Raw genomic sequence first — 25,357 nt, forward strand, 5'->3', positions numbered from 1 at the left:
ATCAATCCCCAACATGAAGTACATTTTGGTTCTTTCTGTGGTTTCTGGCGCTCTTGCCTCTCTCAACTGCACGGCTACAGCAAATGTCAAGACGTACTGCTGCCCAGACGCCAACTCTGAGGTCGTCAAGACAGGTCCCGCAGGTGCCCTCATCATGATGGGCTGCGCAGCCGACAACACCAACAAGTTCGTCTCTCACTTGACGCCCATCATGGCTTTCTTGCTAAGGCGGACAGGAACTGGTACTGGAATTACAACGGCCTGTACACGGCTTATTCGACCCAGTTCAAGGACTGCTACCTGAACACTATCCCCTTCAACGACCTCAAGGGTAAGCCTCTCTTCTCCTCCGTCCTCTCTTCGAGGGAGGACATCTTGAATTCGGCGGTGGAAAAGCTGACCTGGGCGGCATGACAAAGTCCTTCCGGACTGCAAGGACGATACCTACGTGCTCGACCTCACTCGTGGCAAATCCGGGCCCCTTGACAAGTGCAACCCCAACTGTGTCAGCCAGAACAAGTTCCCTGCCAACACCTACTTTGGTGATCGACAGAAGGAGACCAACATGGCTTCGGACTTCCCGCGTCCGGGTGGGAGCGGTGGAGGATGGCCATGGAGGGGCAGGCAGCGACGGACTTGAGCTGCGGGAGCTGTTCCGTTAAGTCGGTGAGATGGAACTATAAGGCTTGGGGACACACTTGCTTCACGTTGGTATTTCCTTGTTATTGATAGGTTGAGCAAATCAATTATAGTCGATCCAGCAGACTTGCCTGCGTCTGATCCAAGTACTAGCATTAAAGAGGGTGAAGGTAAATATCCAATGAACGCCAGGTTTCCAAAAACAACGAAAAATCAAAAAGGTATCAAAAATAGGCCGTAACAGCATATCATCCGAAGCCTCCAGATCCAATCTATCCTCTCTTGTTATTTTGCCGCTGCCACGGCCGCTTGCGTTTGGGCGGGAGGTGCCGCTGCCACAGGAGGAGGTGGCGCAGCAGAACTCTCGCCTCCTTCGTGCCCGTGCCCGAAAAGCTTCTTGATACTCTTGGGGTCTTCGATGGCGTCCAGAGCCTTTTGCGTGGTGCTCTTGTGCCCATGCTCCCCCGCACCCTCCATTGAATCCAACTCGCTCTCGCCCGAGCTGAGAGAGCTGGAGCTGGGGCTGCGGTTGAGCACCATGTTCACCATTCTGCCCTCCTTCTTCTTGATCTCGACCTGCTCCTTCTTCATCTTCTGCAGCTTCTCGTCCTCGCAATGCATCACGACGATGCCCATGCCAGGGAAGTTGGCCTCGAGGAACTCCTTGAGCTTCGGGAGGATGGACTTGTCGGGTCGGTAGGTGCCGGAGTCGTTGTCGATGGTGAGCTGGTAGTGAGCGGGGTTGTGCGGGGGGTGGCCATTCGGAGGGCCGCCGGGCAGCTCGTCTGAGGGGTGTGTCTTCTCTTTAGGCTCGGGGTCCTCCGAGGCATCCGGCTTTTCGAGCCGGCGGACGAAGAACTCGCCTGAGCAGGCGATGTAGGTTTCAACGTCGCTGTGCATGGTGTGCTTGCTAAGCATGTCGATGCTGAATTCCTTTCCGGTTTCCGTGAAGCGGAACATGCCGTCGAGGGTCAAAACGTATGTGAAGATGCGGCCTCCTTCGTCGAAGTGGACCATCTTGAGGAACTGGAGAGCTGCCTCCTTGGATCGTGCTTTGAAGACGCCGTACTCGGTCGAGCTGTCGAAGTTGTAGACACGGTTGTGTTGCTTGTGCAAGGCCTTGTTGAGGATCCTGCCTCGCAAGCCACTCTTCGCGAACATGAGGCCGATCATGGGCCTGAACTCAACATAACGGTGGTAGAGCTCAGGTGGCACTGGACCTGAGAGCTGCATCTCATTCGATTGGAAGCTAGAGAGTTAGAAACCACGTCCGGCGATAGAACAGATGATGAACCTACTCGTATTTGGTCGTCTTCTTTTTGCCCTTGTTTTCGTCCTCATCGAAGAGTTGATCGGACCGAGCATCCTCGTTCTCATCCCTGTTGACCTTGACACCGGTGAGGCGTCCGATCATGGGACTGAAGTGCTTGAAGTAGCTCGTGGGGCCCACGGTGTACATCTGCGCGTGAGGAGGATTCGACTTTCCCAAGACTTCCATGCTAATCCATAGCCTCGGCGACATGTCTACGTTAGGGTCAAAGTGGCTGGTGATGGCCTTGAAGAAGTACGCGCGCTTGCTACCCATGCGCTTCTTCGCGATGAACTCTTGGCCAGGTTGCGGGTAGCCCTTCCAGTCCAATCCCACATACGGGACGCGGACAGTGACATTGCCGAGACGGTCATCGTGGTCGGGGTAATCTTCATCGTAGAGCCGGCACTTGATGATGAAACCATCGGAAGGAATGTTAGCGACAACCCACTCGTCGTTCCACACGGGCTCGGTCGTCGTTCTCTCCGTCTTTGTGCGATGCGTCAGGTCTGGGTCCTCTTTGTGGCGCTTGGGGACAGCTGCCTTGAGTGTGACGTGGATGTAGGGGTCCGACGATCTGGTGCCCAGGTCTGCAGCAGGCAGGTTCGAGGCTTTGTGGAAGATGAATCGCACGGTGTACCCGGGAGGCGCATCTGGGAGGGGGGTCTTGTCGAAGCCGCCAGAAGGTTGGGTCTTGTCCTTGACCTTCTCTTTGCTCTCGGCATAGAGTTCCTTAAGATTGCTGGAGCGATGATGCGGCTTCTCGTGGGGGTCAGCATTGGGATTCTGCTTACTCTCGATTCTGTCCTCGAGAGCCCCCTCCTTCTGTCGCGGCAACCCGTCCCCTTGAGTTGAGGGCCCACCGTTTGCTGACGGGTCATTGCCCTCAGTAGCTATTGCAGACGGACCGGCTGCTTCCAGAGACGTGCCGTCCAATGCGGTGCCATTTGCCGCATGGCCGTTGGCGTCTGTCGCGTCCGACGTGCCATTCGGTAGATGGCCGTTCGTCGTCGGGCTGTCGGTTGCTGAGCCATTCGGCGCATAGCCGTTCGGAGCATGACCGTTCGGCTGTTGCTCAGGAGCCTGAGCCGACACGTGAGGCTCACTGCTCTGCTCAAGAGGTGCGGTCGCATTAGAGATGCCAGGCCCATCAGACGGGCCGTCAGAGTGTGGATGCCCGTTGGGCCTTTGCTCTTCCGCGGCCGACATTTTCCGCTGACAGCGAGAGGCGATGGGGGCGGAAATAAGCTTGTTTGGTTTCCGAGGTCAAAGCAGGCGTCGTGGCTGATGCGTGTTGTCTCTCAAGATCGGGCGCCAAAACAGATGGCTTGAAGAGGACCCTGGCGGTTGGCTAGACTGGCGAGATCTGAAGAAAAAGCCGATGGACGAAGGGGAAAAAATAGATAGCGGCGGGAGATCCTGTAGAGACCCTGCAGTGCAGCGCTGTCGTGGCCGTTGCCAAGACCGCAGATCGGTTCTGGGGGTGGTAACCTTGCTGGGCTGGGAATGCCGCGTGCCAATGATGTCTTCAGTGGACCAGAAAGCTTGGCATCTGGCCCGTGTTTTCCGCTTTCAGGGAGCTGGCTGATAAGATGAGGGGAGCTGTGGCTTAATTGTGCGACGGACAAAACCTAGAAGCAAGTGATTCAGTGGCGGGCGTTTGTCTGGCAGTAAGGATGATTCGTCTTTGAAGTAAGGTCTCCAATGTCAACAGTGACGTGGTTGTAGGACGGTAAGGTAAGATGAGAAAAGATTGCAGAGATTGCATCTACCTAAAAGAAGAGGCGCGTGTTGGCTGGGGAGGCAACCAGGGGGGTTAAGAGAGATGATAGGTGAGGGGCTGGGAGCAGAGGTGAGGGGAGGGGGGGTCTAAGGTTATGACAGGCCGGCTAGCAGTCAGCCAGCCAGCTGAGAGAAAAGAAGAAAAAGCCCGCGACACACAGAGAGCACCTCAGAAAAAAAGAGCCCAAGCTCGCGATCAACAAAGCGTCGCAAGCACCATCCAGCTGGCATTGGAAACTGACGTCATTTGGACAAGATTCGATGGTAAGGTGCGGCTAGAACGTGCCGAAGCCGGGGTTAGCTTGTCATCTTGGCTGCTACATGGCCCATTGGTCCCTGCTAAGCCTGCTTGGCCGCAGCTGACCGGTTTTATCCGACTTGCCTTCACATCAGCACATGTTTCACCATCACGAGCCTTCCAACCTTGCATGTTGGTTGCCTGTACGTAAAATCTTATGTGGAGAGACACCTGCATTCTGGAAGCCGAGGGGCCCGTCTTCCAAGACCAGCCCGCCCATTACTAGGCAGTTAGGTTATGTCTTGCCCGTTTAGGATGGTGGGGCACATGGACGCCTCCGATTGTTCTGCAGGATCCGAGAGACCGGCCATTCGCTCCGTGTCTCGGCAAAGACCCACCGCCATTCCGGACTACCTCCGGCCCGGTCCGGAAGCTTCTGTTGGCGGCCTGTTCGCCAAGAATCAGTGAAAGATGTGCGATGATTTCTACTACCAAAATTCCACATCGCCCATCAAGGCTTCCGATGACACGGACAACGTAAAGAGTAAGTCCTTAGGCAACAGAGATTGGTAATTGCCTGGATGTAATGTATCATAGACGATAAGCTGTAAGTCCCTGGACTGAGAGACGAAATATGTTGCTTCATTGTTTCAGATAATCGATTCAATTTCCAAGGACAGTGGAAATGCCTCGTTTCTTCCAAGCTTTGCCGGAAGATAAACACATACATCCTGCAGAAGTATTCATTGATGACCTCGTGAAAAGAAGATTGATTCAGTTGCACGCTAGAAACAGCGGTCTCACAGAAGGAATACTCATCAAAGACTTGAATAATGCTATCTCCAAGCGGATACGCCATGGAACTCGGCTGGTGGGCAGCATCAAAGCCGCAGTCTGCTCACCAGCCGCACAACACCTCAGAAGCCTGCCCTCGACGACATAATCAAGGGCACAAACGAAACAATTTCAAAATTCCAGAAAACCCTGCCTCCCTCGAGATTTTTCTTCTTCTCACCATCGCCAGCTTTGCTGTTTCTTGCTAGCGACACCACAACCTCAGACCTCCAGGCTACTTTGGAGCACAGCAAATCAACCATGGACGACAGCGGTAAGTGCTTCATGAATCCTCATAAATACTGGCGTGGAATTCCGCGTTCCATGACTTCATCTACCCCGAGCATGTAGCCGGTGCTAACTGTGAAAGTAGACTCCTACCTCCAAGATCGAAGCAGCATGGAGGGCACCGTGCAGTACGTCCCGTGAGCCCCTATCGCTTACATACATGCCCTCCTTGTTCCCTGGACTGACTTCCTTGCAGGCCCAAGTTGGCGTATCCGGAGGGTCCTCTTGTCAAAAGCGACGACGCGGTCGACCAGGGTCATGCCGTCTCCGACTCGGCTGCCTCGCCTTCTCCCATCGCCTATCAGGACCAAGGAAGCAACACCGCCGGCGACAACACCATCGACGAGGACGACCGTGCTCTCTACCAGTTGCTTCGTTATCACGTCAATTCTGAGATCTCCTCGACCTCTTCTGACCCCCAGCCTACCGGATCAGTCCCCACACCCTTTCCCTACCCTGTCGTGGGCGCGAGCGTTCCCAGTTACATCGCCGGCAACAACAACACAAGCCAGCCTGGAGTATTTGCCTCCCCCTCTGCCAACAGCGCCTCCTCGGGCACTCATGGTTACTTTCATTCGACCGGTTCTACGAATGCTGCTCCTAGCAACAACCTCACCCTCAACGCCCCAGTTGCTGCTATGACCACTGCCCCTACCGGCACCGCGTCTGTGAACATGAACGCCGTCTCTACCAACACTGCGCTCGCTAATGCCCCTCCTGTCAACGCCGCTCCTGTCAACGCCGCCCCAGCCAACACCGTCGCTTACCGGGGACATCCCATCTACAGCCGCCGCCGCCGGCACCGCATCGGCACTCGCGGCTGCCACGTGGGCAGTAGCGGCATTGACCGGCCCAACCCTCCGGAGCCGCTCCCCATCCCTGGACCTCCGGCCGGAGCCCCTCCCGGCGTGACCTATCCTCTCTCCCGAATGGCATACAGGCCTCCTGCAGCTCCTTTCCACACCAGCAGCGGCCAGAAGCGATTCCCATGTAACCGGTGCGGTCTCGTGCGATCCAGAGAAGATGAAACTCGATTTCATCTTCGTGATGTTCACTATCGCCAAGAGTACAAGTGGATTCATTACGGAAATCATGAGGAGGGACTTTACTACTTCGGCATCGACCAGTCTAACATCGACTGCCCTAGCATCTAGGGCTAGCACGTCATCCAATCTGGCTAAGAGGGGTTGGAAAGGCAACTGGGATATGACGCTCTTGGTGGAATGTACAGGAGGCATAGAGGCCAAGAGGCCTTCAAGATGGAACTACCAGCCGTTCCTCTGAACATGGATTCGCTTGCCGCGCAGAAATAGTTTGTTGACAGACTCCGTGGCCTTTGCTTCAGACGCGCTGCTCATAGATCTCATCGGGCCTGTAGGGCCATCGTTACTCAAGGCACATTACAAGCACGGTTCTCCATAAATGTGATGGAATGAGTGTGTTGGATTTTCTGCTAGGTGAAATGAATGCGTGATGGCCATCTGAGCTGAGTCGTTTGCGAAAAATGAACGATAGGTGCTGAGCTGACAGACTCAGCAACCTTGGAGAAAGGAAACCATCCGTACAGCTGTCACCACCAGGGAGAATACTACCCTTAGATGTGACCAGGCTTTCCCATGATTCCATCTAACACACCACCCTGAAAGACCACCGAGGCTGCGTCTGAGTGTTGAGACAGAATCCACCCTTGAAGGTCCTCGGGTTCTTGCCACAAGTTCCGTCCTCGTAAGTATAGACTGTTCCCCAGTTGTCAGCATCTTCTCACAGACTACTCCTCGGCAAGATGGCTTACTGAAGCAAGGGCCGCGGATAAGATTTATTCCACGAGTGTGAGCCGCAAGCGTGACACACTGGTTGCGGTCGTAGGTTCGATGGGGCCCGCCGGAGCCCGAGTTGCACGTGTTGGTGCCGAAGAGCTGCAAAGTCACAGTGTTGGCCTGGCGGGCTTCGAGATCCTCCAAGTCTCTGGCTTCGACTTCTTTGACTTCCCGGGTGGGAAGTTCATCGATTTCTCGTGCCACGATGTCTTCGGGAGCTCGAGCCGCGACTTCGGCCACTGGGACCTCGACGCCGACGGCCTCAGGGGCGGGTCTTGCGAGAGAAGAGGGCGGCAGGACGGCGAAGATGGCAAGAGCGGCGGGGGCGATGTTGGTGAAGAGCATTTTGAATGGGAATTTGCTGTTGGTGGTGAAGTATCTGGTTTGCTCGACTTGTTCGACTGCGTCTGGGTTGGAAGTGAGAGAACTCAGAAGGAGATGGGCAAGAAGCCTGCGGAATTTATAGTTGAGATTGGAGCGGCGGTTATCTTTCGTCTCACAGATACTCGGAAACCCTATCATCGTCTTCAGATAGCCTGGATGAGGGATATGGGCTGACATGCCCAGGACATGCTGCTTTCGATCACTTGGCAATTTTTCTCGTCGCCCGAGGCGTTGAAATCTGCCTCACGTTCTCATGTGGACGTTCGTAAGCAACGCCGTTGTTAACTCAATGGTTCATCCGGAATGGGTAAACAGAAGTCGTGGATATGACATCTATGCGCATTACTTCAACCAGAGTATCTCTCAACCAGCAGGTATTGTGCCTTGCTGCAGGTATACTAAGGAAAGCTGGCAACTTGCTAGATTTGGTAGAAACTTGTTGTAAATGTGAACTGGAAATCTTGGCCGTACTGAAATTCTCCAATAATGGGCGTGTGGATGCTGGTAACATTCATGAATTGCACTAAACAGTCACGCTCTCTAAGACAAACTGATAATGAAGGAGTATCAGGGCTTGGAAATTGACATGTCGATCGGTCGAATAGATGTCAGCTGTGGCGGGGTATTAGTCTCCAGCCAAGCGTTGCGAGAGACAGATCATCTAGTTGGATGTAAACCTCAGAACTACATTACTACCTCTAAAAGCACTAATTAGATATGGACATGGCGACGTGGGACGAGCAACGGTTTCGAGGCACTCTGTAGTGCAAATAAAATGCAACGCTTCTTTACGAATTATTGCTCTGATCTTGCTAGCTCTTGCCGTTCAGAATTTCTGTCATATGACCTGAATTTCTGTGGTCACGGCCAGCGACAATTGACTGAATCTGGAATGCTTTCCCAAAGCCCTCATACTCGCAAGAAAGAACAGCGGGAGTTTTGAACTTTCAATAAACCCCATAATGATCCAACTGTGAATGTTTAATTAATAGCCCCATAGAGTAGGCTTTTCCATCTAACTTGCTTGGCGACGACGTCCTTTAGTGTCTCGCTTTCTACTTCAGTCGTCAAACAGACGGAATAAGGCATACGAAGTCGTTGTATTATCTTTTGGCTTATGACCAGGATATCGACCAGAATGATTCTGATGCCTATGTTATCTTCAGTCAAAGTCCCTGGTGGCATGAAACTCGGTGAGTGGAGAACGGTACCCAGTTCTTTCTTAAATGGAAGCCCTCATGGTATGACTACGATGGAACGCATGTGAGTGGTCTGCCATTCTCAGAAGTCTAAAGTGCCTTGTCTCAGAGAACGTTGTGATCGACCTCCCCGTGGGGTAAATTGCGGCTCGGCGCGATGGTCTCACATTGGATGCCGCAGACGTCGATTCCATGAGACAAGTCTCCGGAACCACCCGTTCTACCAATTCCATTTCTGAAGAGAGTTGAAGATCTGCAGCTGGGGTTCTGTTTGTTTTCATCACGTCTGCATACTAATTGGTCATCGTGTTCGTAGTATGTGTCCATATGTCTAAGTGGGTTGTTTCGTTGATTGTTTCGGTCCGCCCACAACTGGTGCCTGTTTCCTTGGCCGGACTTTGGCCCTTCTAGGGCAACTGATGTCTACACTCACACAGGAGGTACGTTACTTCGAGCCTTTCACCCGTTTCCGGCTCGATGTCCTGACTGTAGTGCCGCAGAATCGCCTAGGTGACTTACAAACATTCACAAAATACTTGCATACGCAGCATGTCTAGAAACATACGATGAATTTTATCTACACGGTGAGACATGAGTGTGCGGCCTTATGCCTGAGCCGTGGTTGGTGGAAATTGCCTCAAAGGCGGGCACGTGGCGGGCTACCTAGCATCTGGCAGATAGACGGGCAGACTGTGCTAAAGAGTGTCTGAAGCTAACAACTGGGCAATTGATGCAGTGCGACCGCCGTGGTCAGGAATGCAGGAAAGGCTCTCGCACAATTGTGGCCAGCGTATTCACTGCATTCTTAACCCACCCCGAGGCAATCAAGTCCGCCAACACCGTATTATCCTGCGGTATTTCGGATCAAGACAGACAGATACGCACGTCGCCACACACATGTCAGCAGCGAAAAGTCGGTCAACCTCACCGTTCTCTGCACTGCAAACTTAACCCCCCTAGAGGCAGCGTCCCAATCAGGCCTACGGATTGTCTACTCTGTCTACATCACGAGGAACTCACAGCACAGCCATCAATTCGCAAACACTCAGGACATATCATTATGCTCGCCATCTATGTCAGTCTCGGAACACCAGACGCCTCGGCCCAAGTATGCACGTAAAAGTCTAGCACGGAGAGTATCCATTTCCAACCATCAAATACCAGTCAGCCAGCCCTTGTCCCTCCTCATTGCCGTCCACTCGCGCAAAACACGCTTCCCAGGAAGGGTCGCCCCTTCAAATCAGGTCTTCGTGCCCGGTGTAAAGTCCCCGCGAACCCGACACTTCTATCCGGGTATCAATCCATAACACAAACATGCCGCACATCACCCCTTGGATTTCCAATGTCCGCTCGACAGCGTACCAAACTCCGGGGCAGGGGAAGTTGTGCGTCGACGAATGCACTCCCAAGACCCCAACGCTCCGGACCCTGCAAAGCCTCTCACGCCCCTGCTAGTGGTATCCCGCGAGGGGCAAGAGCCAACATACTCTACCCGATGCTACTCGGAAACGATCTTTGTATGTCGATGTATCCGGCAGACCGTGTCTTCCCAAAATCATGGTGTATATCAGGGTATCAATCTCGTCATATTGCAGCAGGTGCTCTAAGAATCGCCACCAGCAGGTCGTGATCGCTGTGCTACCACTTCCCGTGCGTAAAACTCCACCAACATGGTTGCATACGCCTCCAGGTCTTCAACGGGGACCGCAAGTCGGAAGTCGTTCAACAATAGAAACTGCAGCTCAAGGTGATTGAGCTCGGCCAAAGGAAGCCCGCCGACCTGTAAGCTGTCAGAGATGGGGTCATATTGCGTCGAAACTGACGTTAACATACCTTTGCGTATCTAGAGTTGGTGTAGAATACGTCCGAAAAGAACTTGCTCGCACAAGTTACGCCCGCAATAATTAGCCGGTGGATATTAAAGCTGTCAACCACAAAGTATGTCGCCGGTCCGGAGGCTCCCGGAGGCGTGGGCTGCGGAACGATGCCTCCGTCGGTAGGAGTCGCCGTCTTTTCGTTCACGTCCTCGTCATCGGCGAGATCCGAGTCCGTCTCGTCACTGTCTCTCATGTCTACGTCTGCAGACTGCGGACGCGAGGTTGACTGGGAAGTTGACTGCCGTCGGGCCTCCTCGTGTTTGACCACCATCGCGTTGACTCGTTCCGTCATACGGTCAAAGTATACTAATAAACTCAAAAAGACTTCGTACGTGGTGGGGCAGTACTTGTGAATGCGGGAGAGATAGCTGAGGATGGTGATGGCAGGGATATTCTTGCCATGGAAAGCAAGGACCGAGGTGCTGAGAGGGCTCATCGGAGTGCCGTTGCCTGACTCGTTATTCTGGCTGGCTTGCTGTTGGTGCGCCACGTTTCGCTGCATGGCATCGTGTTGCAGATCGTTGGTTGTGGTGATTTTTGTAAGGAGAGCGGCCACCATTTCGATAATATCGCCAATGGGCATGGCGCTGATCTCGTACTTCATCTGTTGGAGGGGAGGATCGTTCAGTATCCCTGGCCCATTGCCCGTAACCATATCTGCCTTGGCAAGGCTTTGAATGTGCGCCAAGTCGCGCACATGAATCGTAGTCTGGCCCTGAGGCTGCTGGCGGGGAGAAGAGGTATTGGACATGGGGTACGAGGGAGCGGCAATGGCGTCGCCGTCGGAGGCAGGGGAGGGCTGCTGTTGGTCTTGGCGCACGGCCGGAGTAGAGCTCTCAGGTGCAGCTACAGCAGCAGCATGGCTGTTATCGCGAGATTCGGTGGCCATGCATGCGGGGCTCTCGGCATGCTGAGGCCTCGCTCGAGTAGGCGAGGAGGACGAGGGGGGGGAGGGGAAGCGAGATGCTCCGGCACTGGGCGGCGCGTGCTTCTCCGGGGGTTCGGCGGAATCCCAGTCGGGGCGTCTTTGACGCGAGGGAGGAGTGTTTGTGTATCTAGGGCTCGCAGAAGGGCGTCTTTGGGTAGCGTCTCTTGAACGACTGGCAGATCGGTAGTGTGAATCGTGCGAGTGTTGGTGCTGAATGCCAGAGGCGGCGATCATGTTATGGAAGTGGGAGGGATCGGATACGAAGTCACCGATCACAGCAGCCATAGCATCGTATTATTCCAGAACGGACTGAATTACGATTAAAGGTGTTGGAAGCGGCAACTGCGGCGGAACTCTTGTTAGCAAGACTGCATGCCCACAATGTTATTACGAAGAAAAGGAAGGTTTCGGCGAGAGCGAGCGAAAGGAAGACATGATGACAATGGTGGGTTGGGTATTTGGATTGGAAGGAGTTGACGGTTGCGTGACGATGCCCAAGGCTCCAGCAGTCACTACGAATGCCGGCGGCGACCGAGTAATCGAAGCTGGTTCAATGGTCGCACTCGTACGATGACGAACCCGTGAGGCAAGGGTCATCGTCCCCGAGCGACGGCTTATCTGCGATGGCGCAGATTGGTCGGGCAGGACTGGCGGGACATTGACCAGGGCCGTTGCGCGCCCACTTGGAGGTTAGGCGAGCAGCAACGGTCGTAAGGCAGCCCAAGAAGCTGTCGAGCAGACAAGGCTCATGCCCGACGACATGATTGAGCTTCGGCTGCCAACCAGCCAGCAGGCGACATTCTCGTGCGCAGGTACGATCGACGTCACATTTGGGTGCGTGAAAAAGGAGAGGGCGATAAGGGAAGGAACCACGTGCGATTGCAATGGCAGGGAAGGTGACGGACAGGAAGGAAGCGCAGCGCGGGCGAACAATGCGAAAGCACTCACCTAAGTCGTCCAACGAGTGGAGAGAGGGCCCGTCGACAGGCGATAATTCTAGATGGTATGAATAGATGTAACGGGGCGAGGAGATAGAGTCGACGCGATATTCCAGCGGCGTGTCTCGGTGCTATGGTGGTGATGGAGGGGAATTATTGGCCCAGTGCAAACAAGCAGCAGGGTCTCGACGGGTGGGAGTCGTAGTAGGCAAAATGTTGAGGGGTTTAGGTCGAATCGGGAATTCGAGAGCGCTCAATAGACAGTCGAAGCTAATGCCGAGCGGAAAATAGGCAGATACGGGGGCGTCGGGTTTGAACAAAGACGAAGACGACGGAGGCGGTGATGGCGACTATCGCGGGAGGAGAGGGGAAAATACCGTGTCGGGCTCGTCTGTCGGACGGTGGACTCGGCGAAAGTCGCGATGCTGTTTCTGTTCCGTTTCGCAAAACGTGTGCGATAAGGCCCGAAAAAACACAGGAACAAGGTGAAAAGAAACCCTCCTTCTTGGATGTCGTCGTACGTCAGGTCTGGTGGAAGACGAGACGATGTGAGAAAAGGTAGGTGGACTGGGGAGAAGAAGTCGGGGGGAATGGCGGATGGATGGATGAATAGAGAAAGCGGGTGGTGGTGGATGTGGATGGAGGGATGGTTGGATACCTAAGGTAAGGTAAGGTGCGGGCGGGAAGCTGAAGCAGCAAGAGGGCGTGGGCAGCAAGAGCAACGACGACAGCGACAGCGACAGCGACAGCGACAGCAGGAGCAGCAGCAGCAAGTGCGATGAAGTGCGGCGAGAGACAGGTACCTCTACCTTCCAAGTTACTGGGTGGGAAGGTACGGCTACAAAAAAATGGATGGAGGGGAAACCACGTCTGTGGCCTGTGCCTGCCCAGTGCTGGTCTGTCGAGAACAAGAGTGGATGATGGGCCGGGCTGGAACTGGGACTGCACCGGGACTGGGACTGGGACTGGGAGCCACCCGCAGCAGGAGTGCGCACAGGCGTTGGGTTGGGCTGGACGGTTGGTCTGGCTCTGGCGCGCCGCGTGGGGTCGCTGTGAGTCGTGTCGAGCGGGTTTGGCTTGTGAGACTGAGCTTGTGCAGCGTCAGTCAGTGTAGGTTAGGTGTTGTTGTTATTCTTCTGTCTTTCCCTGCTTCTTGGGTATCTGAAGGGACGATGGTGATATGATGGAAGTCGTGGTCTCTCGCAAAGATGTAGTAGTATCTGTATGATGCTTGATTGAAGAAGAAGAAATGGGTAGAACAAGAAGTACCCGTACAAGACCAAGACCAAGACCCTGGGGGCGATTGGCGGTCTGGTGGAGCCAGATGAGGTAAATGGCGAAAAGTGGCCGTCCCAAACAGAACAGGATGAGCAGCTAGACTCGTGTCCGTGGCTCATGCGACTCGCAGTGTTTGTGTTGTGTTTGTGTGAAATGACTTGTACAGCTGTACTCACAGCTCGCTCGCAGCTCAGCTCTCTCGATACCTTAGGTGCTGGAGATTGCGATGTGCTGGTGCAAGTGCAAGTGCAGGTGCATGTGTTGCGCTGGACTTGCAGACCCAAGTTGCGGTGTCTGTGTGTGTTTTTGAGATCTATTTTCCCCGTAGCGACTTTATTTAGCTACGCCATATGTGTCTCCTCTACCTACCTAACTCAATACAGTCAGTCAGTAGTCCCTCTGGAAAATCTGTCTATTACTGACCAGCTTCACAACCTCACCGTCGAATGGCCCGTTATGGAGGAAGGCGTGGCGGATGGCAAAAGTTGGGAGCCACCCGAAACATCTGATGACATAAACAGGCGCTAGCTTGCCCCCCCGGGCCACATCGCTGCAGCCACTCACAGGCCGCGCAACCGCATCGCCGTCCCAGGGTCCTTTCCTCGCGCTCGTGCAATCCCTGCTTCTGCGTGCCTCTGCCTCCCCCCTTCCTGGAACTCTTGGCTGCCCAGTTCCCAGTTGGCGGGCCCAACCGAACTCAGCACTGCCTCTCTCCGCCTGCTGCTGCTTCACACAATGACATGCGCTGCATCGATTCGGGGGGGAGAAGAGCTTCTACGGAGATTGGGACATTCAATCTGGCGGCCGGCTCCAGGGGCTGGACCTTGCAACTCGTGTTGCCAATCTTGATGCGCGATGGCGATGCTTCCTGACGTAACCTCAAAGGCAATTCGCCAATCTCCCCGTCTAAAGCTTTCATTCCTTCCAGCAACAGCTAGTGTTATGTACACACATCCACAACCGTCTCTCCGTGAATGCATGAGATTGACAGCTTGCAGATGTCCAAGCAGACCGACGCTCGAGAGTCTGAGCCCACCTCATGGATGGAATCATGGCAACGTGGAGGGGGCACCGGGGACGCAGACGCAGGAGTTGAAGTTCCAAAGGATGCGCCAACGGTTGTCGTTTGGATAAGCGATAAGGTGCTTCGATGCAGACGCAGCAACAACGCCTTCAAATCACCTTACAAAACCAAAACCATAATCACGACACAAAAGCAACGCAACAGCCCACCGCCAGTCACCAGAAAGCCATCCAACCATCCCATCCAGGGCGGCGGCGAGGGGAGGTGTGCTAATCCTGCATCCTGACTGGCTGCTCTGATAAGTGATAACGCTGATAAGAGATTGATGAGCAGGGATCGCGAAGAAAAGGCAGGCCCGGGCAAGGGAGCCTCGACTTCCATTTTGGCATCTCATCCTTCCAAGCCCGTCCTGCGTGCCATCCGGAACAGGTACGTACCCTGCCTTAGGTGCCCTGCACTTTCCCCCCGCTAGCCCTGCCACCTCCCTTTCACGCCGCACGCGCGCCCAACCAGTCATCTCAATTCCCTTTTCGCAGGTGGCAGCCACCATTCCAGGCCAGCAGGCCAACTGCCTGCCGCAATGCGACCCGTCGCAGACCACAATCCACCGCGACCCTCGCAAAGTGAACAAGACGGAAGAATTCCCACTCCACGATGGAGTTTCCGATGGATCCATTCGCATCTCGGCGCCATCGCGAACCCTTCAGAACACACTGGCCACTTCCATTTCCCGGAGTTTCTTCGATGCCATCCTCTTCCATCCCCCGCCATCCCTGCCGCCAACACCTGATATTGGCCGAATCTGGAACCTCACTTCCGCCAAATCAAGCAGACATCTCGTGTGTCTCCATCTCAGAGAACCACAGCCTCGCTCTTGTCTCCTCTTTTCCCCCTTGAGTGCTCTGGCCATTAGACATGGCTTCTCCAGAATTTTCAAGGCGCCCGCCAACAAACCAGGACACGTCGTGGCATGGACGCTACGCTACGCAAGGAACGCAGTCTTCGGATCGCAACATCACATCAGAAAATAGAAACAAGCCCAGACCTGGGCCTGTCCCCCCGTCCCCCGTCTCCCGGCGGCGGCTCATCAGGTACCCGTCTCTCCCGCGCAAACACCCGCTGTTGGACGGCATCTACAGACACAACACCACCGTCTAGACTGGACATTTACACGCAGATGGGATGAATTAGACGGCAGACGGCTCGCTGCACTGTCAGATATGCCACCGTCGAGAAATGCCGGCAAACACGCTACGTCGGCCAGCTTTGCGCTCGAATCAGACACCCAGTCACCCGCCCTTCACTGACCTCATTGCTGACTGACAACACCATTAGGGGGGACCACCCTAAGAAACAAGCTTTCATCATTGCCCATCCCACGCCCGCGCGCCCCGGCACCTCCAGTACAGCAAACCCATGTCTCTGCCTGGCGCCTCTCCATCCCATCTCCCGCCTTGAGCAAAACCCCCTACCGCCTTGAGCACCACCCGGCCAATACACGGCGTCGACTCCGGCACGGGGCCCCTTCCTCTCGAAGAAGCCCTGCCCACAGCTTCACCGCAATCCCCCTTGGAAATGGAGATTTCATGCCGCACAGTTGCCAGATATCGGATATCGTGGCACCCCAGGTCACCAACAACCCGTCCCACGTTTTGATCCACAGGTCCATCGCCTTCCCAATCCTTCACCGACGGCCAGCTACATGACACACCTCGTCCTCATCGCTCATCAACGCACTCACCTTACATCAAACACGCCCAGAAGAGATCGGTCTCAACAACCCAGCTCACCTCCTGGACTCTGACGAAACCGGTGACCCGGATGGCGTGCCTCCCAACGAGTCGCCGCCTCTTTCTCACTGCGGTACAAGAACGGTAGGTCTCCTCCAAGTCACCACGCCGCAGTCACAATCGCAGGTCATGACCAGAATAAGAATCCAGCGAAGCACCGCGGGCATATCGTTCCCTTCCCCGTCCACCCCGCATCGCTCTGATTTGCTCCCGCTCTTCAGCACCCGCAGAACCGAGCCGCGCTAAAAAGGCGTCCCTTCACCGCCTCCAAGTCTATCTATCCGCTTGTCAGACGGGAACATCGATTTGGACTTTTTGCTCACCCTGCATCGTGCATACCGGCGCCGGGAGCGCATCGCGTGCCGTGGCTTGCAAGCCCCAGATTGCGTACCGTAACATTGGCTCTCACGCGACCTCGAGACCTTATCAGCTGTTTCACGGCGAGCCTTATCGGGGACGAGTTGATAATGTTTGATCATCCGTGACATTTCCCATGCAGTCCTCTTTTTTTGGTTGAAGAATCTCGTCTTGCGGGTAATCTATTTATTGTACATTCAAAGCTCGTCGCCAAGTCTCGAGTCGCCTCGGCATCTGCTCGCAGGCTCGTTCATAACTCATGGCTGGCCAGCATGCAAAACGTCTCTCTCGCCCGTCTCCTGACGGAGTTTGTCGGCCATCAGCGTCTGCCGACATGCTGCTCTTCGGTTCCTCCAACTTCCCGTCATCACGCTCAGTGCTTCACCTTGTAGTCCTCGTCAGGCAGGTACAGATGTCTCTGCGCACCCTTGGCCGTAAGGACGACCATGCGAATGACACCGCCGGAGCTGCCGTCCCACTTGATAGCCTCCTGTAGCGCGCCCTTGACGAAGTCGACGGCGTCCTTCTCCTCCATGCCTTCCCTCCAGTTGGCGTCGCAGTATCCGTAGATGTACGTCGAACCGGAACCGCCGATGGCGTACGATTGCTTGTGTAGGGAGCCTCCGAGGGGAATGGAGTAGACCTGTCCGCCGTGACGCTCGTCCCAGCCAGCGATGATGAGACCGGCACTGTTCGAGTGAAACGTTAGCACTTCACCACCTCATCCATTGGACATTTTCAGGCTGCGGGAACATACGTCAGACGGTCCTTGTTGGCGTAGCAGATCTCCTGGAAGATGGCGCCGGCCGTTTGCGTCATGGGGGGCTTGCCGTTGCGCATGGCATAGAGACCAAGCTGGTACTGGACAATGTCGGCGACGGCCTGGGTGTCGGCGGCGGAGCCTGATCTGCAGCACCAGATGGTGTCGTGGACTTGTGTGAGCTTGTCGGTGACTCGGTTGGCGATGTACGCGCCCGTCGTTGTTCGGGAATCAGCGCCTGGGAGTTGGGCATGTCAGTCTTGTCGTCTCGGTGTGTCGCTGGCGAGGATGGCAACAATGCTACTGCTAGTGGTGACATACCGAGAATGACACCGTCCTTGAAGGTGACTGCCATACTGCAGGATCATTAGGTCGAGGTAGTCGTGATACGGGATCGAGGGGTAGCTTACATTGAGGTTCCGAGGCTGGAATACGTCAGCGGGGTTGCATAGCTAAACATCGGTCCATTGCCATCACTTACTTGACCTCTCCCTTCTTTAGTCTCTCCATGTCGACGTGGATGCCATCTGTGCCAGGTCAGCTCCATTGCCCTCCTTCCATGCCTTCGCAACACCCCACGTTCTCAGGACGCAGGTCCCGCAGCTGGTTGCATCATCCGGGGTGAAGGAGGGAGCTTGCCGTACCTTCGTTGAGCATGCCGGTGGTGGTAAAATCCATCGTGAGTTACGCTGCGTCGGTCGTTCGTGTGAATGTGTCGGTGGAGTGGCGGTTTTCGGTTGGGGGGAGAGGATTTGTTTGATGTGGTCGTCGGTGGGAAGGGCGGCGGTCGTTGCTGAGGGAAGGCTGGCTGGAGCTCAATCGAAGCTCAGGCAGCTCCAGACACGCGTTGGCCTTGCCCGCCTGCGGCTTGACTGCGCATCACGTGACTGTGATGACATAAGACAAAGGCAAGAGCTCTGGACCATGAGCATGGCGGTTGCCAGATGCAAGTTGGAAAATTATTTGGATCATTGAATTAGTTTCAGTAGCCATTTGTTGCATTACAATTTACTGCATCTCTAATCTTTTGTGAGCTCGCAGCAATCGACTGAGGCGTCCAGAGAAGGGGCTGTTATCATCGCATCATCTCATGGGTGGGCTGCAAGGATCGCGAGCTATTTGGTACCTTCAACACTGGCATCTCCAAATGGGTATATAATTCGAGTAAACTGATGCTGCTCTGATGTTCTCGCGACGCCTCATGCCGGAATCAGCCACGACCAATGCGCCCCAGGTATCAAGGTCGCTTATCAGCCGAATGCCATGTACAAAACTGGCCCAGCAGACGTCCTCTTTTTACACAAGATTCTAATATGTGTCAACCTGTTTCCAAACGCCTTTTCCATCTGCTCGCTCGCAGTCAACGCGCTTAACCGCCCTTGGTCAACCTGCACAGCCAGTCAGCATGATTCCATGACACGAAGCACCCTACAGCCAGCCGCACTTACCCATCCTTCTGCAGCTCGATGCTCGCCTTCTCCCCACTCTCGGCCTTCTTCTTGTCCTCGTCGCCGCACCCGCAGTCGTAAAAGTCGCCAATTTTGTTGCAGTCAAAAATCTCCTTCTTCAACCTCGTGTTGACCTCGTTATGTACGAAGCAAGCCCAGCCGGCCGCGGCGTTGCGGCTGCTAGTCTGCGGCGGATACTTGGCCAGCAGCTTGCGGAAGTGGGAGGCGCAGTCGCCGCAGGGGTATAGCCTCGCAAAGAGCTGGATGTACGTCTTGAGCGCGAGGGAGTCGTCGGCGGTGGGCTTTTCGGGGAAGCGGGCCATCATCGTGTGGAAGAGCTTCCACGAGGCGCGACCGAGCTCGGCTCTGTTGGAGGTTACATTATTAGCGGTTGCTTGTTTCCATGGACGCCGGACGAACCGGCCGGGTGCTTGCAGATCATCGATCTCCGGGGTTCGGCAGGCCATGAGGGAGGGGGAGGGGGAGGGAAGCTTACTTGGCCGTCGCGTTCTCCAGCTTGGGCGCGATGGACTCGCCGGAGAGGATGCTGTTGGAGATGTGGCCCAGGTCGGGCATGTCGCCGCTCGAGGAGACGGTGTCGCCCTTCAGGGGTGCGGCGGCGGGGGACGGGGCATCGGGGCTGCTGCCGGAGAAGAGGTACGAGATGCTGAAGAAGGCCACGACGGCCAAGATGACCATCAGGGAGAGGTGCTGCCGCCTCGCCATCTTGAAATGTGTCGAAATGCGTATGTACTCAAAGACACGCGCGAAAAGAACGGGAGAAGGTCAAAATGTGGTCGTGTGGAAGAAGAAAGGAGGGACACACGAACCTCCTTTGCTGGAGTATTCCGGACGGATCGCCTTTTGGGAGTAGCTTTTCGCCTGGCTGCGCAGAGTGCACCTGGATAAGGTGCTTGCCTGGGGTTGAGTGCTCCAACTGGCCGGATGGCACGTCCACTGATGATTGCCCCCAAACTCTCTGGAGGGACCGACCTGGACCGGACTGGACCGACGGCACGGAGGGTGGGATATTTGGTCGGCCCACGGCGCAGGGGTTCATCGGACGAGGCTATTTCCCTGCGCCAATCCCATCGCTGTGGTTACTGCGTTGCGCCATCAGTCGCATGGCCAAAAGTCCCCCACTGCAGGTGGCTCGATGCATCAGCAGGATTTCTTTGTTCGCGTGGCCGCGCCGGTGTCCGAGTCTGAGGTGGCTCTACCTTGAGGTACCTTGCCTACCTCATTCTTCGGTTCCCCCTCCAGCGATGCACTTCCCCATCTTCACAGGAGGGACAACCACTGAATCGCTGTAAAATCAAGGGACCGCCAGCCCTGTGGAATCCATGGCACGTGCGCAGGTGTAACCCCTTAACTTTGATTCAGGTTCACTCCACTTCGGCCCCTGACAGCCGCCTTAATTGCCTCTAACCTTCTCCAGCACTGCAGGAAAAATCCACCAAATAAATCGCCTGCCGTTTCTACCAGGGTGAGGCCATTCCGAGATCCGAAATGGAGGAGACAACGACCCGTCGGCGTGTCGTGGTCTCATGGGTTTCCAACATCAACGTCCATCGTGGTCTACTATCATCAGGATGCTTTCACCCTTACCAATGCTGGGGATATGGAGAGCCCAAAAGTGAAATGTGGTCTTGAAGACCTCATGCGGTACCTGCTTGAGATCGACTTATTCCTCGGAGGAGCACTTTAGAAGCATGAGAAAACTATCTTAACGCGTTATGGGGAGAACGAAGACAATACAATCACAATACCGTTTAATTCGAGTTGGTGTTCCAAACCGCCTTTCTACACTTTGTCCCAAAGTTCATCTGACTACGCCTTCGTGTCCTGCTTCAAATTGCGAATCGGAACCTCGGGCTCTTCTCTCCCATGGCCTCAATCTCATCCTCCGTCTTGCCGTCCATCAGGTAGTCCATCCTACCCTCATCTCTCAACTTGTTCTGTCTCCGGAAGTGCACATGCAGCAGCACGTTGAGAGCGAACGAGACCGCCAGCATACCCATACTCGCCGCGTAACCGGGCACAAAACTGCTTCCCGCGAACAAGAAAGGCGACGCAACCCCAGAGGAGTTACCAATGGTGAGATGCATCCCTGTTGAGAACGCCCGCTTGCCGTAGCGAGGGTTATTAGTCGGGACCCAGGCAAACGAGATGCCCGCCCCGGCGAAGATGCCGATACTGACGAAGAAAGTGCCGGCATACGACACGGCGTTGCCCTTCTCGGCAATGAGCATGCCGTAGCCCACTATCGAAGAGACGATGGCGCCCATGATAAAGTAGCCGCGGCGCTGCGTGAGGTCACTCACCCGGGCGCATGCGACATAGACGATGGCCCCGACGGCATAGACAGGGACAGTCATGGCCTGGACCTCCGTCGCGTTCCAGCTGCCGAGCCCGTGGATGATTGTGGGGAGGAACACGACGAAGGAGTAGAGCATAGTCAGCAGCGGAAACAGTGCGAAGCAGTACGCCCAGGTCGTCCAGTCCCTGATGCCGTCCTTGACGTCCTCCCACTCCATCTCGCGCAGGTTCCGCGCCCTGCCGATCTGCTGCTCGTGGATGCGGACGAGGTTGCGCTTGTCCTCGTCCGAGAGGAACTTTGCCGTCTCGGGGCTGTTTGGCAGCACGAACGGGATGACGCAGCCGGTGACGATGGTGGGCAGCCCGTTGATGAGGATGATCCATCTCCAGGCGCGCCAGCCGGCGTGGCCGTCCATGAAGCTGATGCCGTATGCGACCAAGCCCCCGGCCACGCCAGAGGCAGCTGCGGTTCCGTAGAAGTAGGCGATCCGGAGGGCGAGGCTTCGCCGGCTGTAGAACATGGACAGATAAAGGACCACTCCTGGGAAGAATCCTGCCTCGAACAGGCCCAAGAGGCTTTGCTGGTGTTAGCAAGGTCATTTGAGTAAGGCCGAGGTATGTACATACAGGCGACACACCACAAGAGCAGCGAAGTTGTTTACAAAGGCGCTGAAAGTGGCGACGAAGCCCCAGCAGATAGTCAGCCCTGCAAGGTATCGGGCAGGTTGAAGGCGTTTGATGACCATGTTAGACGGAGCTTCAAATAGCTGAAATCCCACGATCATTAGCTAACCTGAACGTCTCAGTCCAGCCCAGGGGTCAACTCACGCAGTAGGTGATGAACAGAACTGAGACTGCTAGTTGGAACTGCCCAGATCCCAGGTTCAAGTCATCTTCCAAGCCGAATAATCGGGCATTTCCAATGTTGACTGCGCAAGAGGTTCAGCAATGGAACCCGACTTTGAAGAGTGAAAATCCTCACCTCGATCCATCATGTTCATCAGGTATACCCACATGACCATTGGGACAATACGGTAGTCTAGCTTGCGTAACACACCGCGCTCAGTCGCTTTGTCGACGATTTCGGTGTCTGGTCCTGGTGCTTGTTCGATGGTCTCGACTTGACCAGATGAGGCGTCAGAGTTCTGAGGCCATGCAGCCTTCTCGCCCGGCAAGTCAATATTGTTGCTTAAGTCAGCCATGGTTCAATAGCCAGGCAAGACGTGACTGTCCTGCTATGACCGATTTAGAGATACAGGAGTCCGAAGGTCAAGAAGAAACCCGATTTTCCAAACCAGTAAGAATGAGTAGATGGCAAGAAAAGAAGCAAAGAGTCAACGATGTGCGACAGACGGTGAAGATGCTGAGTATTTAAGAGCAAGGAAGGCTACCATGGGGAAAGGTAGACGGGCATATGTGCAACGCTGCTCCAATGACAGGCTGAGAGCCAAGCAACAGACCTGTTGTTCGCCTGCAATATAGTTCAGGGAGTTGAATCCGTTGGCTATCTTTGCCAATGCTCGTTCTTGGAAAGCAGGCATCCGGTTCCCCATGCGGCATGGCTTCGGTTGGCATTGTGAGAAGAAAAGCATTGTTGGGGCACGCGTGGCAGAAACCAAGAATATTGGCATGCGGGGGGAGGTCTTGGGCCACAGACATCTCCGGGCTTACATGGTATAATTCGCGGGGATGGTTTCTGGGCGATTTCGCACGCGTCTGGGACCGTCAGCTTTGTACGCTTGCCAATCTACCAGCATGACGGCGTGGCGGCGCTGCCGCGCTGCTTGGCTTCCGCAACAAGCCACGGTAGTCGAGACACGCAAATGATGAACCAAGATATTGAACGGCCCAGCGGAAGTTGTGACCCTTGTTCTCTCGAAATTCGCTGTGTGATGGTCGGTCCGGTGTTGATTAGCAATTTGCTTATGTTGAAGCACAGCCTGGTTTTGTACTACGTCTCGCGTTAGCTCGATAGGATGACTTCCTTAAGACCGAGAATCACTAACGACTAGGTGCTTATAGACTAGATGAGATTATTCATACGCCGTGTTTACCTGCTGGCGAGCGAGTTGCGAGGCGAGCGGCGGTCGCTTGTAGACTTCTAGACACCGCATGCCACGAGAGGTGACAGCTGAGATGGCACCAAGTACTGACATTTTCTGTGGCAGATATTTTACAGCTATCGATTACGGTTACACTGCGTTTGATATCAGGCCGTATGGCCTCTTTCAAAATCGAAACGAGATGAAGTAGTAGTGGACGTGAAAGCCCATAGACAGCGTGCTTTCAAGGTCCCACAACAGATCCTACAAGACTTCGAGATGAAAATGCGTGAAGAGCATGGCGGTCATGATGCGAAAGCCCAAGATAATTTTAACAAGATACGGCAGAAGTATCAGACTCAAACGTGTGGTGACGACATCTCCGAGACAGACCCAGCACGTCGCAGCGACAGCTGCAACTCAAAGATCGAAATTTCTTCTCAAAACAAGAAACTCGACGACGATGAACGCAACATAACCAAGCAACATCAAGCCACCGATGAGACGATCAAATCGACCACCCGTCCACACGGTTATGGTAAATACCGCCGTCGTCACCCAAAGTACCACCAACTCGACGATGTCCACCCCGCCAGCAGCGCCCAGCTCCCCGCGAGAACCAACCATGACAATGCCGAGGCACAGTGTGAGAAGAAAGATGTTGCTCCCGACGGTGTTGGCGACGAGAATACCGCCATGGCCACGGTTGCCGCTGATCACAGCCACGAATTTCTCAGGCAAGGTAGTTCCGATGGCGAGCACGACGATGCCGAAGAGAACCTCGGAAGCGCCAAGGGCGTCTGAGATATTTGTTGCAGCGTGGGATAGGACGTATCCCGACAGACATATTGTGAGGAACCCTAAGAAAAGGTACCCGATGTGATACCAAAGACTACGCCTCCGGCGTGCAAAGTTCTCGGAGGGACGCAGGAGCGGTTGCTGTTCACCGTTAGACCTCCGGCGGCTGCTAGTCGGAGGGGCCTCAGCGTCGCGCTCATCATCGCTGGAGCTTTCGCTGTCGCTGTCGGAGCCTTCGGGGGCAGTGAGTGATCCGCGACTGATGGCCCATCCCACAGAGATGATGTAGATGGCGAAGGCGACGATGAGAATGATACCTGTGACCTTCCACAGTTCTTCGCGAGGAAAGAAAGTTATAGGAGCAATGACTGTTGTCACGCCCAGAAGCAGCAGCGAGTAGATACGCGCGCTGCGATCGAACTGCATGTGCTCGCCATTCTTACGAAAGAGTAGACCCAAAGAGAAGGCCCCAAGGATGTTGGAAATCGCGGAGCCAACAATGTTGCCCAATGCCAGAGGAGCCCGGCCCTGAGCCAAGGCGCTGACAACCACAGCGAGCTGCGACAACGTCAGCCGTGATGTAACAACACCGGGCAGAAATACCGCCCATCGCCGGGCGGGAATGCGGGAAAAGTGGGCGCATCTTACCTCCTCCCATTCGGCTCCGGCGGTCAGGAGCGCGATTAGCGTGTCCGGGATGCCGGTACGTCGGGCGACAATGGCTGTGTGGTCGACGAACTTGTCGGCGCCTGATTCGAGGAGGAAGAGGGTGCCGACGAAGACGGCCGCATTGTAGGCGACCACGTTGCCGTCGATCATCTTAAACTAAATGAAGTGGTACTTATTGAGTATTAGGCTGGTTTCTTCACCAAATGTGACAGCTGCAATGTGATTCCACCAAGAGAAATGTTGATTTTCGAAATTACCTGACATGACGAGATGAGAAATTGACGACCTGTGTTTTCTTGGCATTGACTCTCCGGGGGCAAGTGGGGTCCTCGGAGCTGTTCCTCGGAGTTTACGGCGAGGTCTCCGGATCGACTCTGCCGGCGCCTGTTAAATCTAGCTGACCCTTAGCATAGACGGATTTCGAGAAGATAACCAACATGTGTTTGTCGAAAGGTCGAACAGACGTGGTGGTAATGTTATTACGCCTCAGGCAATCGATGGAATCCCGTGGCCGGGAGCATTGCCTTGTGTTGAACATTCGAAGTGCAGCAATTGACTTGATATCTTATCAGAGACTAACAAAACTCGCGCGGGCAAAATGTATCGACATCATTCGTAGCATCATTGAGGGGTTGTGTC

At 54.9% G+C, this 25,357-nt stretch overlaps 9 protein-coding genes across 9 annotated transcripts; 2 read left to right on the forward strand and 7 right to left on the reverse strand.

Annotated features, from left to right (window-relative positions):
- Positions 1-13: 13 nt before the first annotated feature.
- On the forward strand, positions 14-414 carry CGGC5_v000069 (uncharacterized protein; the record flags this gene model as incomplete). Its single annotated transcript, XM_032023251.1, has 2 exons — positions 14-186; positions 237-414. 2 exons carry the CDS (start codon positions 14-16, stop codon positions 412-414), a joined length of 351 nt encoding a protein of 116 aa, XP_031880014.1.
- Positions 415-924: 510 nt separating this feature from the next.
- On the reverse strand, positions 925-3,157 carry CGGC5_v000070 (uncharacterized protein; the record flags this gene model as incomplete). The annotated part of the gene is made up of 4 exons (XM_066150628.1): positions 925-1,888; positions 1,938-2,680; positions 2,743-2,750; positions 2,812-3,157. 4 exons carry the CDS (start codon positions 3,155-3,157, stop codon positions 925-927), a joined length of 2,061 nt encoding a protein of 686 aa, XP_066010008.1.
- Positions 3,158-5,063: 1,906 nt separating this feature from the next.
- CGGC5_v000071 (uncharacterized protein) lies at positions 5,064-6,244 on the forward strand (the record flags this gene model as incomplete). Its single annotated transcript, XM_032023253.1, has 3 exons — positions 5,064-5,076; positions 5,176-5,218; positions 5,287-6,244. The coding sequence occupies 3 exons, from the start codon at positions 5,064-5,066 to the stop codon at positions 6,242-6,244; spliced, it is 1,014 nt and encodes a 337-aa protein (XP_031880012.1).
- Positions 6,245-6,716: 472 nt separating this feature from the next.
- On the reverse strand, positions 6,717-7,252 carry CGGC5_v000072 (uncharacterized protein; the record flags this gene model as incomplete). The annotated part of the gene is made up of 2 exons (XM_032023254.1): positions 6,717-6,826; positions 6,883-7,252. The coding sequence occupies 2 exons, from the start codon at positions 7,250-7,252 to the stop codon at positions 6,717-6,719; spliced, it is 480 nt and encodes a 159-aa protein (XP_031880011.1).
- A 2,841-nt stretch (positions 7,253-10,093) lies between these two features.
- On the reverse strand, positions 10,094-11,580 carry PCL6 (PHO85 cyclin-6; the record flags this gene model as incomplete). The annotated part of the gene is made up of 2 exons (XM_032023256.2): positions 10,094-10,270; positions 10,324-11,580. The coding sequence occupies 2 exons, from the start codon at positions 11,578-11,580 to the stop codon at positions 10,094-10,096; spliced, it is 1,434 nt and encodes a 477-aa protein (XP_031879933.2).
- A 5,475-nt stretch (positions 11,581-17,055) lies between these two features.
- PRE3 (Proteasome subunit beta type-1) lies at positions 17,056-18,120 on the reverse strand (the record flags this gene model as incomplete). The annotated part of the gene is made up of 6 exons (XM_032023258.1): positions 17,056-17,371; positions 17,440-17,680; positions 17,764-17,798; positions 17,853-17,867; positions 17,924-17,969; positions 18,087-18,120. 6 exons carry the CDS (start codon positions 18,118-18,120, stop codon positions 17,056-17,058), a joined length of 687 nt encoding a protein of 228 aa, XP_031879907.1.
- A 691-nt stretch (positions 18,121-18,811) lies between these two features.
- Positions 18,812-19,616, reverse strand: ERV2 (FAD-linked sulfhydryl oxidase ERV2; the record flags this gene model as incomplete). Its single annotated transcript, XM_032023259.1, has 3 exons — positions 18,812-18,830; positions 18,891-19,256; positions 19,387-19,616. The coding sequence occupies 3 exons, from the start codon at positions 19,614-19,616 to the stop codon at positions 18,812-18,814; spliced, it is 615 nt and encodes a 204-aa protein (XP_031879935.1).
- A 1,124-nt stretch (positions 19,617-20,740) lies between these two features.
- On the reverse strand, positions 20,741-22,411 carry CGGC5_v000076 (putative transporter; the record flags this gene model as incomplete). The annotated part of the gene is made up of 4 exons (XM_032023260.1): positions 20,741-21,785; positions 21,837-21,976; positions 22,038-22,138; positions 22,192-22,411. The coding sequence occupies 4 exons, from the start codon at positions 22,409-22,411 to the stop codon at positions 20,741-20,743; spliced, it is 1,506 nt and encodes a 501-aa protein (XP_031879936.1).
- Positions 22,412-23,671: 1,260 nt separating this feature from the next.
- maX1 (Sodium/calcium exchanger MaX1) lies at positions 23,672-24,868 on the reverse strand (the record flags this gene model as incomplete). The annotated part of the gene is made up of 2 exons (XM_032023261.2): positions 23,672-24,607; positions 24,698-24,868. The coding sequence occupies 2 exons, from the start codon at positions 24,866-24,868 to the stop codon at positions 23,672-23,674; spliced, it is 1,107 nt and encodes a 368-aa protein (XP_031879937.2).
- Positions 24,869-25,357: the final 489 nt, after the last annotated feature.

The sequence above is a fragment of the Colletotrichum fructicola genome (genome assembly GCF_000319635.2).
Source record: "Colletotrichum fructicola Nara gc5 chromosome Unknown KSG_Nara_v1_contig01, whole genome shotgun sequence".
Classification (NCBI taxonomy): Eukaryota; Fungi; Ascomycota; class Sordariomycetes; order Glomerellales; family Glomerellaceae; genus Colletotrichum; species Colletotrichum fructicola.